Source organism: Tetrahymena thermophila (assembly GCF_000189635.1).
Source record: "Tetrahymena thermophila SB210 genomic scaffold scf_8254716, whole genome shotgun sequence".
Lineage (NCBI taxonomy): Eukaryota > Ciliophora > Oligohymenophorea > Hymenostomatida > Tetrahymenidae > Tetrahymena > Tetrahymena thermophila.
This window is the reverse complement of record NW_002476481.1, coordinates 730,259-747,383: the sequence shown is the minus strand read 5'-3', so window position 1 is coordinate 747,383 and position 17,125 is coordinate 730,259. Positions and strand designations below refer to the sequence as shown.

General features: G+C 23.1%; 3 protein-coding genes across 3 annotated transcripts; all 3 read right to left on the bottom strand. All coding sequences in view use genetic code 6, as the record gives it.

The window, feature by feature from the left end:
• Positions 1-1,270: 1,270 nt before the first annotated feature.
• On the bottom strand, positions 1,271-8,319 carry TTHERM_00105020 (hypothetical protein; the record flags this gene model as incomplete). The annotated part of the gene is made up of 8 exons (XM_001012254.3): positions 1,271-4,304; positions 4,363-4,548; positions 4,606-5,117; positions 5,198-7,520; positions 7,590-7,665; positions 7,814-7,834; positions 8,074-8,202; positions 8,259-8,319. 8 exons carry the CDS (start codon positions 8,317-8,319, stop codon positions 1,271-1,273), a joined length of 6,342 nt encoding a protein of 2,113 aa, XP_001012254.2.
• Positions 8,320-9,292: 973 nt separating this feature from the next.
• TTHERM_00105010 (transmembrane protein, putative) lies at positions 9,293-10,261 on the bottom strand (the record flags this gene model as incomplete). The annotated part of the gene is made up of 1 exon (XM_001012253.1): positions 9,293-10,261. The coding sequence occupies one exon, from the start codon at positions 10,259-10,261 to the stop codon at positions 9,293-9,295; it is 969 nt and encodes a 322-aa protein (XP_001012253.1).
• Positions 10,262-13,028: 2,767 nt separating this feature from the next.
• TTHERM_00104990 (transmembrane protein, putative) lies at positions 13,029-13,997 on the bottom strand (the record flags this gene model as incomplete). Its single annotated transcript, XM_001012251.1, has 1 exon — positions 13,029-13,997. One exon carries the CDS (start codon positions 13,995-13,997, stop codon positions 13,029-13,031), a length of 969 nt encoding a protein of 322 aa, XP_001012251.1.
• Between the last annotated feature and the right edge of the window lie 3,128 nt (positions 13,998-17,125).

Sequence of the window (17,125 nt, the reverse complement as noted above, 5' to 3'; positions counted from 1 at the left end):
TAAAATTATTTATCTAAAATATAAAAATATCTAACAATTGTTTGTATGTATATCCGTATTTATTTATACTTCAAAATAATAATTTTACAAAAAAATAAAATTGAAAAAAGAAAACATAAATAAGAATTAAGTGGATTTAAATTATTTCATTTTGGTGTTTTAGGATTTTATGAACTTACTAATTTTAAAACTAGCTAATCCTTCATCTTTTCTCTAGTATAGTATATAGAAATTATATACCCGGCAGCTTGTCCTTGTAGAAAAGATTTTATATAATTCATATAATGATTTCTTCCTTTTGAATATCTATATCCTATAAATATTGTGCTGGTAACTAGCATACATTTTAAAGAATCGATTCTTAATTACTTTTTCAATCGTTAATCCTAAAATAAGTAAGAGTTATTTTCATCTTTTAAAAAACCAAACTGGTATGCTGTTACAAATAGTATATCCTACATATAATTATAGAGCTTTTCACTTAACTTTTAATTTTATTAATCCATTTTATACAAAATTGAATGCTTTTCAAACACTTATTATTTATATCTATTATCTAAAGAATTCTTTATTAATTAATCTAAATTATTTTTACACAAAATTAAATTTCTATTGAAAAAAGCAAAAGATAGAATTTTCTTAAAATGCTATGAAATTGTTAATATTTATTCTAAAATTTAAAAATAAATGTTGAAAAAAATAATAATAAAATAACCATTAATAATATCTTATTTAATTAAAAATTCTTAAAGTAAGTTTTCTTACTTTATATAATAAATACCTTAAATAATTTAAATTTATTTTTTTTCTATAATTGATAATTATTTCTATCATGTTTTTTATTCTTTATAAAAAAATTAAGGATTTTTTTTTACAATGTTTGATAGTATTAAAAATTACAAAATATTGATGATTTTTTAACTTTTTATTTGTAAATTTAATTTAACAAATGTAAATGTAGAGAAATTAGAATTATTAAACATTTAATATTTTTTGAGATAATTAGTATAATATTTTAATAGAGATAAAAAAATAAAATGTAATTTATTTATTGATAGAGCGAGATAAGCAGCTGTATCAGAGAGTTTAAAAGATGTTTACGAATCCTTTTAAGTATAATTAGACTAATATAAAAGTATTTATTTAAATGATATAATAGAATATATAAAAAAGTTGACAAATTACTAATCTTTTAAAAGATTGAAAATTGTTTTAGTTATTTCTCTTAAAAAAGCTACAATTCAGCAAATAATTTATGAAGAAGCTACTATCATTTTTTTAATGAAAAACCTGATAAGCTGCCACTTCCACTCATAAAATTTATCTTTTCTTTTCCAGTTAATGAATTTTAATTTATAAAGTGACTATCAATATTTTTGCTATTTTAATTCTTTTAAGCAGTATTTTTTCTGTTTTAAGGGGAAGGTTTTTAGTTATCATGCTTTTATTAAGAAGCTGTGTATTACTGGCTACGATGATATTAGTTTCTATCAGTCAAGTTAACAGCAGGTACTTCTTTACGTTATTTGGAATTATTATTTGTTTTTATTAATTTTCTTTCTGTTAGATTTGCTTATTTAGGATTAGAAGAGGAATACTTACTGGTACTAGAAGAACCATGCTGAGAAGCATATTATTACAATTATGAAGAATGTTAATAATTTTATTTATTTGATCTAGAAGTCCAAAATCCATATGAATTTTCTTGATTTTCTTCTTAATTATTGTACATCATTAGATGATTCATATTTTAAGAGTTCATATTGGTAGTGCTACTGCTGCTATAAATATTTTTGTTGCCACTTGAATTAAATTCGTGCTGCTAATTGATAATTTTGCTGATATTCAACTTAAACTCCTGCTTCTTTTATTGTGGAATAATACTATTTTGCTAACTTTATCCATATGAAGATGGCGAAGGTAATATTTACTTATTTTAAACAGAAGATCCTTGATGTGTTTATTCAAATGAAAGTATTTAAAGGCCATTTTAGTTTAAGTGATTCTATTACTATTATTGTAACTGTTGATTTTAGTTAACATTTATTGGAGATTAAGAAGAAATACCTCCACTTAATTCGTTAGAGATGAATTAAATATTTTAATTTTGTATTTGCTAACCCTGAGAGTTTTTGTTTGTTTTTTGATTTGATTTTGAAAGACTTTCTGATTTTTGCTTCTTTTTATGGTTAGGAGAGGATATCTTTTAGTTAAGGTTGGCTTAGATAATTGATTAAGCTGCTCCATTAATTGGGGTGTTAGATTAAACAAGCATATTGTTATTACTATTTGTTATTCCAGTAGTTGAGTGAGAAGAACCAGGTTAAATTAGAGATTTTTGGTTGAGAGTTGTTTCATTATTGTTATTGAAGCTATTTACTTCATTGAATCCTTATGCTGTTCCTCCTCTATTTGTATTGCTCATCATAGTTCTAGAAAGTTAAGAATTTATATCGAAATTTATAATATTGTTTTAATTTAATGTTGAGTTATTAGCATTAATACTATTTTGATTGATGTTACTTCCAAGCTAATTTTATGATAAATTTTTTTAGCTTTGTTAAATCTATTGCTATTATTGCTGGGAGTAAATGTGCTAAAGCTATCTGCTTGAAGAACCGTTTTTATCCATTGAATTTTAATGACTTTCTTAATATGATTTTTATGAAGTATTGTTTGTAGATTTATAGTTGTTCATTATGTTTAATGGAGTTACTGTGTTTTAATTATGATTTGTAGGAGAAATGTAATTATTTGTAAGAATTGAATTTATATTAATATTATTATTGTTATTGTTATTGCTTTGAATAATGCTATTTGTATTTGTCTGATTTCCTGTTTTTAGAGCTTAGCTGCTTGTATTTCCACTAGCGTTTATTGACTTAAAAAATACTTTACCATTCTAATTCATGTTAGAGTTAGATACAGTTGAATTTGGAGTTATTTTTCCAGCTTTGCTATTTGGATTTTATTGATTTTAAAGATGATTGTGCATAGAAGTGTAGGATAGCTGCTTTTGATTTACATTCTTGCAAGTTGAAACTGTTGAAGAGATAGGAGATTTGCTTTATTAATTGTTTTAAGTACTGCTAACTACTTGATTACTGTGTTGCATTTAATCTGCTTAATATTATTGAAGCATGTGTTAAGCAGTTGGAACGATAATCGCAGCTTAGTTTAATTTTTGTTATTTTTATACTTTGTAGTTTGACTCATTGAATGTCTCGTGATCTCCGCTTAGATTCTTAATCAAGCTGGAAGTCCTTGCTTACTTTAGCTAGTTGTTGTTATGAACTTACTAGTCTTTGTGAGCCATTCTATTAGGAGTACAAGCATTTTACTTGATTTCTTATTAAAGCTTACTGACAGCTTGATTTGAGATAGTACCTATAGAATTATTGTATAAATCAGCATTTTACTGCTAAAGATGTTAGTACAGTTGCGAATTATGAAAGTTAGTTTAGTTAGTATTACTGCTTCCACTGCTCACTTAAATTTGATTGTTATTTGACGATTGTGTAGTTTACTAATTTAATTAATTGTTATAGCTATTAAGATTGCTGTAATTGCTATGAGGAGGGGACTTCTTATTTTACTTACGTTGTTGCTGAGAATTAACTTGCTAGTTTGCAACATACTAATTATTCTAGGTGTAATTAGAGTGCTAAGAGCTGCTGTTATTTATCGAATGTTTAGCAATTATGTTTATATTATTGTTTATATTAATAATGTTATTGATATTACTATTCACATTATTATTACTGGAATTAGCAGTTGCTCCTCCTTTTTTTTAAGAAGCCTAATTATTATTTGGTGTTGCCTTTTGAATTAATTAGTTAATCTTCGACTTATGTATTTTTGAAATTGTTTCATCATATATTTGGCTGCTTTGTTGCTGTTTTTGTTTATTTAGCTGCTACTTGATGTGATTAGTTAAATTGTTATTATTACTATGATAATCATCCTTCTAATCATTTTGGACATTTACATTACTGTGCATGGCATATAATTTAGAAAGAATGTCATTTGATTGGTCATCATGCTTTTGTTAGATTGCCTTAATAAAGCTTAAATGTTCTCCACTTCCTTTGACACTTGTTTAGTCCTGTGAATTCAAGTTGTTGGAATTATAAAAATTTTAGTACTGATGGCTTTCTTCCCTAGCTTGCTAATATTTGCGATATATTTCTTGTATATTGCTGCTACTGCTAGAGCTAATTTTATTCATTTAGTTGTTTAATGCGTTTTGGATTATCTTTTATGATAATTCTTTGTGTTACTCGCTGATAAATTTATTGTAATCCCTATATTAAATTAAATAATAATAGTTTATTGTAAATTTAATGAAAAGATTAAAATTACTGAGGCAAGTGGTGATTCTTTCCATCTTCTTCCTGTATTTTGTTGAGAAAAATTCTATCACTTAGGCTACCCATAAGTTCATTATTATTTGAAAGAGGACGATTGAGAACTTTACCTCCCTTTAAATGTTTGACTTCACCCTTACCAATAACGACAGTATTTTATTAGTTAGGTCTCTCCTTTTGTCTATTTAATAATAATTAGATATTATTCAATACTTACTTGGACTTAATAATTTTTTACGGGTTAGCAGCAAGACGAGGATTCACATCTCTATCAGTCCAAATTCGGTCAGGGGATTATTAAATTTGGTTTATTTTTAAATTTTTTTACAGCAATTCATTATCATTAAAATTTAAAGCAAGTTACTGCTTAACGTTTTAAGGTATCCTGTTAAGAAGTGAGTTCTATTTAGATTGTTGTTAAGAAGCTTACTATGATATTTATTACTATTGAAGCATTTATTATTACTACTAATTTTGTTGTTAGAATTACTGAGTGAACTGCTAATTTTGTTATTGATGGGCATTTTATTTAAGAGAAGGTCCTGTAATTCCTCCAGAAAGATGGTTTTCTTTTAGCAAATAATCATAATTATTTTCTGGTTTCGTTTCAACTTGTAAAGGAGTTTTATTTGGTCTCAAATTGTTGTTTTTATTGACTTATTTTTATTGTTACTATTGTAGCTAAGCTTATGGTTTAGCTTAAGGATCTCTAGGTGTTGATACAGATACAGCTTAATCATGATTAAAGTTCTATTTTATAAATTAAATAAGAATAAGTAAAATTATTGATAATGTATTTAATATATTATAATATTCAATAAAAAAAATACCTAATCTATTATGTTCTTGTTAGTATAATTTGTGTTTGCTGAGTTTTATAGCTTGATGTTGCCTTAAAATTAAGGTGATTGTGATGCATTTTGTTGAATTTTTTCATTTTGATTTGAAGAAGAATTTGATGTTAAATCATTTAATTATTAGACGAGCTGGCGTGGAGTAGAGTTTTAAACTGCTTTTGAATAACTTACTTGGTCTGGTGCTATTACTATTCCTTTCGGATTTAAATTTTTCTTTTTCCTTATCTCTTCAGTAATCTCAGCGTGATTTCTAGCTGAAAGAGGAGGTTATTTCCACTGCTCCACATCGTTTATTCCAATTTATTGAGCTGTTGTTGGGATTTTGAATCTATTATCTTTCATGATCTAGCTATTTGAATCGCTCTAATTTTAATAATTTTTACTTGTCTGATTACTTTATGGAGTTACAGGTTATATTCCTTAACCCATGTAATGACCTGAAACGGATGAAAGCAAGTTTAATGAGTTTTGATAATTCTACTATTGATTTAATTATATTTTTTTATCGTCATGTGAATTTATCCCCTATGAATGCTATAATTAGAGATTATTTATTTATTATTATAATTATTGTGTTTAATTGAATTTTATTTAGTTAGCTTGCTGCTAGTTTATTGGAGAAAGCTAAGAAGATACATTCCCACTATGGTGCTACTATGAAAAGCTATTTATATTTTATCCTTCTTCCAAATATACTTTTAAGTATGATGGCATTTCTGATTCTAAATCCTGCAATTCATTATAAAAATAATTATTGTACTTAGGGGTTAGCTAGCCAGATGTAGATATTTAATTGGTTTTATCTTAAATTTGGATGGAATTTATATGATTGTTGTTAATCTTAATGTTGCTGTTCTTGTGATTTGTGTGTATATTGCTGTTGCTTCTTGATTAAATGCTGATAAAATTACCTCTTAATCTAATATTAGGATTCTTAATAAATATATCATCATTAAAATTTGTCTTTAATTCCAATATGTAATTTGTATGAGATAAACTATCATTATTGTCGGCCTTTTGGCTTTTGGTCAAATTCTTTAATAAGTTTAAAGGATCTTTATTGATGCTTGATTAACTCTGATTATCAGAAGAATAAGATGGGTAATAAATATCATGAGATTTTGATTCAAAGCTGTTTTCTTTTTCGAATCTATTATACTCATCCATGAAAGAGCCTTCTTAATATTACATTTGATTCATATTTTAGTCTTAGTGTAAAATATTTTAGTGATGACGAGGATGCCCATTAGCTTATTTAATGAACCCACTTTAGTTATTTAGATTCTCTTCAGCAGAAACACCATCAAAATTAGTATCCAGCTCATTTAAAAAATTACTGATAGGCTACTGCTCATCAGCATTTTAGCCAATAACAGAATGCTATAATACTTTTTAATCATCTTAAACCACGTTATCTTAAAAGTTAATTTCATCATTATAGTTTCCCTAATTTTGATTTTACTCATTCATCCTATAAGCCCTCTCCTGATTGGTTATAAATAATTTAGCTTGCTTGTAATTTCTTTTGTTTATGATGCGCGCCTATGAAATTATACAAAGATTAGGGCGTGTTTCCTTGTACTAATGTGTGTAAAAATCAGCTAGAAGACTAAATCTTGGAAAATATTCATGATATTAGTAATATCTCTTCAGATACTCTGATGAGTCATCCATATATAAATAATCTTTGAATAAAATAACATGAGATGTATTCACATTTGCTAAAATTTCGTTGATTCCCTTTGCAAAATAAAAATTAAAAAGTTCATAGTATTTGTCATGGAGCTATTCTTATACAATTTTGGCAAGGCTAATTTTTGACAAGCATATAGTACAGCTGTTCGCACTTTGATTGTAAAACTATCTCATCAAATATTATTAAGCCAAATCATTGTTTGCATTCCTTTATCTTTTAACACTTGTGCTAGAGCCTACAATTGCATTTGTACTACCAATTTCTTCTTTATTCTGATTACGTGAATCATAATTCTTTTTATATCCACTGCTATAATCCTCACCTCCATATTTATCATAATTCTAATACTATTTTGTAGAGGTATGATGACTTTAAGCTTGATTATGATTATTGCCTTATTAGTTTTGGCTATTGAAGTTGTTATTTGTGTTATTGCTACTGTAATTACTCCTTACACCTAATTAAAAATTAACCTAATCCTCATCAAATAATATTTCCTAATCTATGTAATCATTATAAGTATTGCCACTTTTTTCTATTCTCTCGCCATCTATTTCACTATATAATTCTTCATCATAGGCATTTGCTTCATCTCCTTGCCTATTTTTAATATTTAAATAGATAATGCTGTTAACTTTTTTCTCATTAATAATTTTAATATTATCTAACCTATTAACATCCTAATTGCTGCTGCTCATACTATCTTGGTACTAAGCCATGTCGTATCGTCCTACTGGGTATTTACCTTTTAAATTTTTAAGTGAAAAATACTTAACCAATCTTATAATAGACTCATATAAAATAAAATATATTTTGATAAAATATTAGAAATATTTTCAACTAAACTGCTACTAATTTGATATTCCCTGTTTAAATTTAAATTTTGTTTATACCTTCAACTGCATCATTCTTGGCTATATTGTATAAAAAAATATGTTAAATTAAATTGATAACTCCTTCAAGTAAATTAAGTTTTTCATTTACTTGCTAATCCTATCCTTAAAAATATAATTTAACTTTTGTAAAATAACTTAAATTCAAAATTTGATAAATCTATTTGTTAAGGCTTCAAATTTAATAGCTCTAACAAGCTATGAGAATGATAAAAAATGATTAATTTGAAATCTAAAAAGCAAAATTTTGTTTAAAGTACTTTGCTGGTTTTTGAGACTATGCTGATATTAAGCATTGTCTTGGATTTACTCATCTTCTTCTTCATTATCAAAATTTTCGTTCTGATTTTAATATGGGATTTTCGCAATGTTGTTTTGGCTGCTTGTTTCTAAAAAAAAGAGTGAGTTAGTTTTGCCTATAAAATATTATTATTTTATTGAATACATTTATCATAACAACTACTACTCCGTTTGGGCTTCTATACTTCAAAATTGTCATATATCATCTGACCAAACAAAACGCTCTGGTTTTATGCTTCCCTATTTAGCTTATATATCTATAAATATAATTGTTATTCTCTTTATCTTTTAAATGAAGAATACAATTTGATCAATTAATTAATTAATTTATTAATCTTTATAAATATCTTTAAATTGATTGATCAATCAATGTACTATTAATTATGTAATTAATAATTTAATTTGCTTTTGTTCATCATTCTTTTTTTAAAATCTTCTTTATACAAATCACTAAATAAATAAATTAATTAGTACTCTCTCTTTCATAATTTTTAACATCTTATTGAATTAATGTTTGTTAGTTGTTAATCGATCTAATTTTTTTTTGAATTCATTTTAAAAAATATAAAAAACTTCTTTTAATATTAGCAGATAGAAAGATATATTAATGCTTTTTTCTTAGAAGTACTTACAATACAATCAACATTCGATTTGAATACAATTCACTCTCACTCAAAACGCATCAAATATTTTTAAAAATAATTCTTGAATAAATTTAATTAAAAATATTTTTGATTCATTTATTTATTTATTATAAACTTTCTTAAATATTTTGTAATTTATTTTCATTCTATATTTATCTTCAAAAGAAATTTAAAAATTGAGTAGAAATAAATCAGAATTAATATAAATTTTATTACTGCTATTTTTAAGGGTATCTAAGATTTATTATTTTTTCAAAGCTATTTAACATATAGCATATCATATAAGAGTAATAAATAATTGAATAATATAAATAAACTATTACTAATTTATTTATAAATTTTTATATAGCACTTATTTATTAGAATTTTCATTCAAAATCAAAGTAATTTTAAATTATTCGAAAAATTAAATAAAAAATTAGCTGATAAAAAATTTCAAGTGAATTCAAAATACAAATACGAGTAAACACAAATAAACTATACTTTAATGAACAATAGTATTATTACCAACGAAAATACCTTCTTACTAATTCAATCAATCATACAAATCAAAAAATAGAACTTAAACTCCAATGAAAAAGGGGTTATTAACAGTATATTTGCTGAGTACATAATAAGAAAATATAGGACCAACAAAACTATTTTTAAGTTCTAAAAATCTTTCCTTATCATAAGTAGAATCAAATTAGTAACCTTTGCTTTAAATAAGTAATTTATAGTTTTCAGTCAAGAAAGGAATAAGGTAGTCTTCATAATAATCCAATTAGATTTATTTTATTTTACATGAAGAAAAATAATTTTGTTGGTATAAATCTAAAAATGTTTTATTAAGCTCTTCTTAGTTTTTTTTGAAAGCAAAAAAAATTTCTTTGTTTTCTAAATTTAAAAAGAAGTTAATGCTTTTTATCTTATAATGACATTAATATTGAATATCGCTGAAAGAAACTGCAAAGCTTTTCTTTGTCCTTAAAAGTAATTTCATAATAACTTACCAGTCTTAATTTATCTATTCAAGTAACTACTGATAGCCATCTTAAAATTAAGGATTTTAATCATGAGATTGTTTTAAAATATTTAGAATGATATACCTTTTATTAACAGTTAGTTCTTCTTCATATTTATAAAGCTTTTAGATATAATATTAATTGACAGGCCATATGTCAATAAAGGATCCATTCTTGATATAATCTCTTAAAAATTTTATTTCTTAGTTGATACTAGTCAAAGAAAAAGCTAACAAAATAGTAAAATAAATCCTTGCTAATATATAGTTGTTTTCTGCATTTGAAAAATAAATGTTGTTCAAGATATAAAAAACAATCATAAAAATAATGCTGCCTATTTTTTAGAAATTTAAATTATAGAAATTAAATACATCATTTGGAATTTTCATATTTTAACTTCTTAAAGCCATAGGACGATCTAGCATGTTAAAAATTAAAGTAATCTACATTAGTTTAACAAAGTAACCTTCAAAAGTAGCATCTTCTCTCTAATAAAACATCACTTTTTGAATTTTGATAATTTACTTTTTAAAAGCGAAGTTTAGAACAATAAGTGAAACTAAAAATAGAAGTTTATAGTCTGTGTAAAGAAATAAAATACTTTGGCAATACGAAAGAGAATGTTGGCAAAATTATATAAATGTTGAAATTTATTATAATTTGCTATATATTCTGATATATTCATATACAAATACTAACTAGGCACCAACAAAGTACAAAATATACTCTCCTCTCGAAATATACGATATCATCAAATATAGTCTCAAAAATAATATAGAAGAAAATCTAATACTGTCCGTTTTGCTTTCTAATCCTATTTAACACAAAATGATAACTAGAGCGAAGAACCAATACCCATCTTGGTATAGATAGTAGATTGAAATAATACTAACTACCCTTAAAAGAATTAAAGATAAGCTATTCAATTTTTCAGTCAACTCTTTTTACATCTATTTATTTATTTGTTTATTTATTTTTTATTTTAATAATTATTATTAAAAGTTAGATTTCACTTTATGCAAATTAAAAGCAATCAAAATTCAATTTAAATTGAGAAATATTTTGTTTTATTTTTATTTTGAGATCAAATATGGTAATATTTTGAGATCAATTATTTTTCTATTTAAAATCAAGTTTTTAGATATTAATGAGAAATATTTTGTTTTATTTTTATTGTGAGATCAAATATGGTAATATTTTGAGATCAATTATTTTTCTATTTAAAATCAAGTTTTTAGATATTAAAATAATCAGATTTGTGAATTTTTTTTCTGATCAAAAAATTTATGTAAATGAACAGTATTAATGTGATAATCCTAATTTTTTAGATGAACAATTTAATCAAATATTTAATAATTATATAAACTAAAGAAACCCATTAAGGACTTTTTAGGAAAAAGAGCTTTGAAGTATGATACCCTAAAATTAGAATATAGCTACAGAAGTAAATATTAAATTAGTAGTTCAATCGGAGTTTAGTTAATTTGAAATAAATCTGTTCAAAAATTTATCTTAAATAAAATTGAGGAGAATTTTTTTTGAAGTACAGAAGATTTCAACTTTTATCACTTACCTTAGTATTATTTTTTCCATATTTTGGATATTGTACCCCTACCAATACCAAATTTACTATCAATGTTTTTATAGGTCGAATAATAATATTTTATGGACATTACTATTCCCCATTTAATATCATCCTTTAAGCGTCTTAGTAGATATTCTGGTTGATCTGTAATAATAATTATAAAATTATCTCTACTATCTTGTAATATCCTAATTTAATTCTGTTGTCAATTATATCATTTATTAATATATCTTCAAATAATCAATGTTATAAAAATAGAGAAAGAAATTTATAGGATAAATGAAGTAAAAGTGAAGAGTAAATTTTCTAGACCTTCACTTTTTTCAATATTTTGTTTTTTATTTCAATTTTTTAGAGATTTGATACAGTGATAAAAATATATAGTTTTGTAGCCATGTTTAAATACAAAAAGAAACAAACATTTAAAAAAAATTATTCAGATTTTTTAATCATTTAGTGACTTCTTTCCTTTTGTTTGGGAATATTAATAATTTGATAAATACTAAAAATCCCAGGATAAAGATAAATTGCATGTCAAATCCAGAGTGAACATTTAAATAATATTCTTCACTGCTGGTTTACACTAGACCGAAGTAAATCAATATCATAAGCTATTAAAAATCAATCTTAAATAAAACAATTAAATGAAGAAAAAAAATAAATAAAAAAAATTTTTTAAACCTAAGAATTTTACAGAAAACTGATTAAACTCTGTGTATTACTTGTTAAATTATATTTGTGAATTATATTAAAGAATCTTATATTGAAGATTGTATTGAATAGATTCTCTTGTTAAAAATGAATTATCATAAAAAAAATAGATAGAAATAAGCTATATATCCCAGTTTTTGAAATTCTTCAATTTTTTATCTTGTCAAATATAATAATATAATCATACTACAATCTCAAGAGCGCACCAAAGTATTTTATTGATTAAAAAATAAATCAAAAACCTAAATAAAAGAAAGTAAGCTGTTAAAAAAGCTTTAGTAAGAATTTAAAAGATAATTTGATTTAAAAATTTAATAGTTCTATGATAAGAATATGCTAATTCTTACTAACTCTTTCTATATTTTTAGATCAATTTAAACAAATATTTAATAATAAAAAATAAAGTTAGATTTTTACTTTTAATCGATTATATAAGTTAAAATCAGAATAATTAACAAAGAAACTCAAAAGCAAAATTATATGAACTACTTTGATATTTATGAGATAAGCTTGATTATATCCCATATTGAAAATCTGTCAACCTTAAAAGTAAATGAAGTTAAAAAAATTTTTTTACTCTCAAAATTTGAAAAAAGGTTTCTGTCTTTATTTTGATTAATTTTTGTAAAATATAAGAAATCAAATAAAAAGAAAATAATTAAGATTAAGAAAAAAAAAAAATTCATTCGTAATATAAAATTTATTTGAAATATCACAAATCATGATATCATGATCTGTGATATTTCAAATGCAGGAACAGCTATATTTGTGCAAGAATTAAAATGCATATTTGTGAAAAAATAAATAAATACAAAATTAAATGTTCTTTTTAAAAAAATAATTTAAATAAAAAATTAGCTGATAAAAAATTTCAAGTAAATTCAAAATACAAATATAATTAAACACAAATAAACTATACTTTAAAGAACAATAGTATTATTATGAACTAGCCTACCTTCTTACTAATTTAATCAATCATACAAATCATAAAATAGAACTTAACCACTTATGAAAAAGGGGTTATTAGCAGTATATTTGCTGAGCACATAATAAGAAAATATAGGACCAACAAATCTATATTTAAGCTCTAAAAATCTTTTCTTATCATAAGTAGAATCAAATTAGTAACCTTTGCTTTAAATAAGCAATTTATAGTTTTCAGTCAAGAAAGGAATAAGGTAGTCTTCATAATAATCCAATTAGATTTATTTTATTTTACATGAAGAAAAATAATTTTGTTGGTATAAATCTAAAAAAGTTTTATTAAGCTCTTCTTAGTTTTTATTGAAAGCGAAAAAAATTTCTTTGTTTTCTAAATTTAAAAAGAAGTTAATGCTTTTTATCTTATGATGACATTAATATTCAATATCGCTGAAAGAAATTGCAAAGCTTTTCTTTGTCCTTAAAAGTAATTTCATAATAATTTACCAGTCTTAATTTATCTATTCAAGTAACTACTGATAGCCATCTTAAAATTAAGGATTTTAATTATCAGATTGTTTTAAAATATTTAGAATGATATACCTTTTATTAACAGTTAGTTCTTCTTCATATTTATAAAGCTTTTAGATATAATATTAATTGACTGGCCATATGTCAATAAAGGATCCATTCTTGATATAATCTCTTAAAAATTTTATTACTTAGTTGATACTAGTCAAAGAAAAAGCTAACAAAATAGTAAAATAAATCCTTGCTAATATATAGTTGTTTTCTGCATTTGAAAAATAAATGTTGTTCAAGATATAATAAACAATCATAAAAATAATTCTGCCTATTTATTAGAAATTGATTTTATAGAAATCAAATACATCATTTGGAATTTTCATATTTTAACTTCTTAAAGTCATAGGATCATCTAGCATGTTAAAAATTAAAGTAATCTATATTAGTTTAACAAAGTAACCTTCAAAAGTAGCATCTTCTCTCTAATAAAACATCACTTTTTGAATTTTGATAATTTACTTTTGAAACGCTAAGCATAGAACAACAAGTAAAAATAAAAGTAGAAGTTTATAGTCGGTGTAAAGAAATAAAATAATTTGGTAGTACTAAAGAGAATGTTGGCAAAATATTATAAATGTTGAAATTTATTATTATTTGCTATATATTCTGATATATTCATATACAAATACTAACTAGGCACCAACAAAGTACAAAATATACTCTCCTCTCGAAATATACGATATCATCAAATATACTCTCAAAAATAATATAGAAAAAGTACTAATATCTTACGTTTTGCTTTCTAATCCTATTTAGCACAAAATGATAACTAGAGCGAAGAACCAATACCCATCTTGGTATAGATAGTAGATTGAAATAATACTAACTACCCTTAAAAGAATTAAAGATAAGCTATTCAATTTTTCAGTCAACTCTTTTTTCATCTATTTATTTATTTGTTTATTTAAATAATTATTATTAAAAGTTAGATTTCACTTTATGCAAATTAAAAGCAATCAAAATTCAATTTAAATTGAGAAATATTTTGTTTTATTTTTATTGTGAGATCAAATATGGTAATATTTTGAGATCAATTATTTTACTATTTAAAATAATATTAAAATAATCTGATAAGTGCATTTTTTTCTGATCAAAAAAAATTTATGTAAATAAATATTATTAAACATGATTATCCTAATTTTTTAGAGGAAAAATATAATTAAATATTTATAAATCATATAAATCAAAGAAACCCACCCATTAAGGATTTTTTGGAAAAATAATTTAAGCGTACGATATCCTAAAATTAGAATTTTGCTACAGAAATAAATACTAAATTAGTTTTTTAATCGGACTATATATAGTTAATTTTAAATAAATCTATTCAAAAATTTATCATTAATAAAATTGATGAGAATTACTTTTGAAGTACAGAAATTTAATTTCAACTTTAATCACTTGCTCTGTGTAAAACATATTAAATTATATTATAAAATCTTTTTTTGAAAATTATATGAATAGATTCTCTTGTTAAAAATGAATATCATAATAATAATAAATAGAAAAAATCTAGATAATCTAGTTTTTGAAATTCGTTAATTATATATCTTGTCAAATATAATAAGAAAATCATACTACTATCTCAATAGCGTACCCAAGTATTTTACAAAAACCTAAATAAAAGAAAGTAAACTGTTAAAAAAGCTTAACTCAAAATTTAAAAGATAATTTGATTTAAAAATTTAATTGTTCTACGATAAGAATATGCTAATTCTTACTAACTCTTTCTACCTTTTTAGATAAATAAAACAAATATTTAATAATAAAAAATAAAGTTAGATATTTATTTTTAATCGATTATATAACAAAAAACAGTTAATAATCAGAATAATTAAAAAAGAAACTCGAAAGCTAAATTATATGAGCTACTTTGATTAATTATGAGATTAGCTGATTATATCCCATATTGATAATTTGTCAACCTTAAAAGTAAATGAAGAGATTGTTGAATATCAAATTTCTGAATTTAAATTAAAAACAGATAAACAAACCCTCACTTATCTAATAAATTTAAGTTTCAAATTCAACTGAATAATAATCAAATTAAAATAAAATGTAATAAAACATTAATATTCAAGCATAATCAAATTAAAATGAACCAAACATTCCTGAAGAAGAATAAATAGATATTAGTTATATACGTGGTGGAATATTGGAATAAATGAAAGAACACTTACCCTCAGTTAGCTTAATTAGCTGAAATAATTTATTATCTTCATTTTTCATAGTCAGTTTTGAAAAGATATTTGCAAAAACAAAATAATTAGTTCATAAATAAAGAAATAGGTTGAAAGAAAATCATATTCATAAATTTTATATTTCAAAAATAAAATATTCAAATATAAATATTAGAGAATATACAATCAGAGCATTTTAGGGCCAATAGGTAAAAAAGCATTACCTATCATGCCAAATTTTTCCCACTTATCTTTTTCTCAAATCTATTAATCTATTTATAGATATTTGATGAATTATGATATATTATAAAAAAATATATTACTTTAAAGGATCTATTTAAAATATCAAATAGTGTCATATAAAGATACTATCTCTATAAATAAACCAAAATAGTAATTTAAATATATTTTATTTACTCTAAGACATTACCTAAAGTTTATAATTTTATTGCAATGATGTTTCATTGCAGTCTTCTCCTTTCTACGAATAATTAATATATAAACTACCCAAATAATATGCTTGATTAAAAATTCTATCAACTTTTATTCAATCTTACACCTAATATTTTACAATTATCAAAGCTTTATTATTACGTTAATGATACTTTTAACACTTTTTGACTAAATTAATTAGGATTACCAATCTAAAAAACAAAAGAAATTCTTTTAAAGAACAATATAAAAGAATTAAATTAGAATTATATGAAATAACCAGGTAAAAATAACTCTAAGTAACAAATCAATAAAAGAACATAAATAACACAGTTTTATGATAATATATGATTTAACAAAAAAACATTAATTAATTATTCAATGTATTCTTTCTGCATAAACTGGATATATCTGTTTTATATACATTAAACAAAAGAAATTTTGAATTCCGAACTGTGTAAAATAAATTTAATAAATCAATAAAATAATTTTTTGATAAATTAAAAAAAAAGCAAGTTATCAAACTAGAAAAAATGATTAAAAAAATACAGTAATTTATTCAGAAATGAATGAATATAATTTAACAAATAAATATTTTACTCTCTGTAAAATATATTTCTGTCATTATTTATGGATTTAAAAGCCCTAAATTTCTATTTTTTAAGGAAAATATATTCTAAATTTATCATAAAATTAAATTTAGATATGTACATTAAACATTAAAAAATTATTGTTCATTTGTTAAAATTATAAGTGAAATTAAATTACCAACTTTATTGGCTGTAAATTTATTAATTCTCTTCATAATTTCATAATTATAGGTTATTTTGAATAATAAATATATCAGCTTCAAAATTATTTTCTTTTCATAAATTTAATAGAGGTTCATTCTTATATAAAAGTAATTCCCTCACCAAGCAAAATATTGCTAATATATTTGTTATTTCAATTGA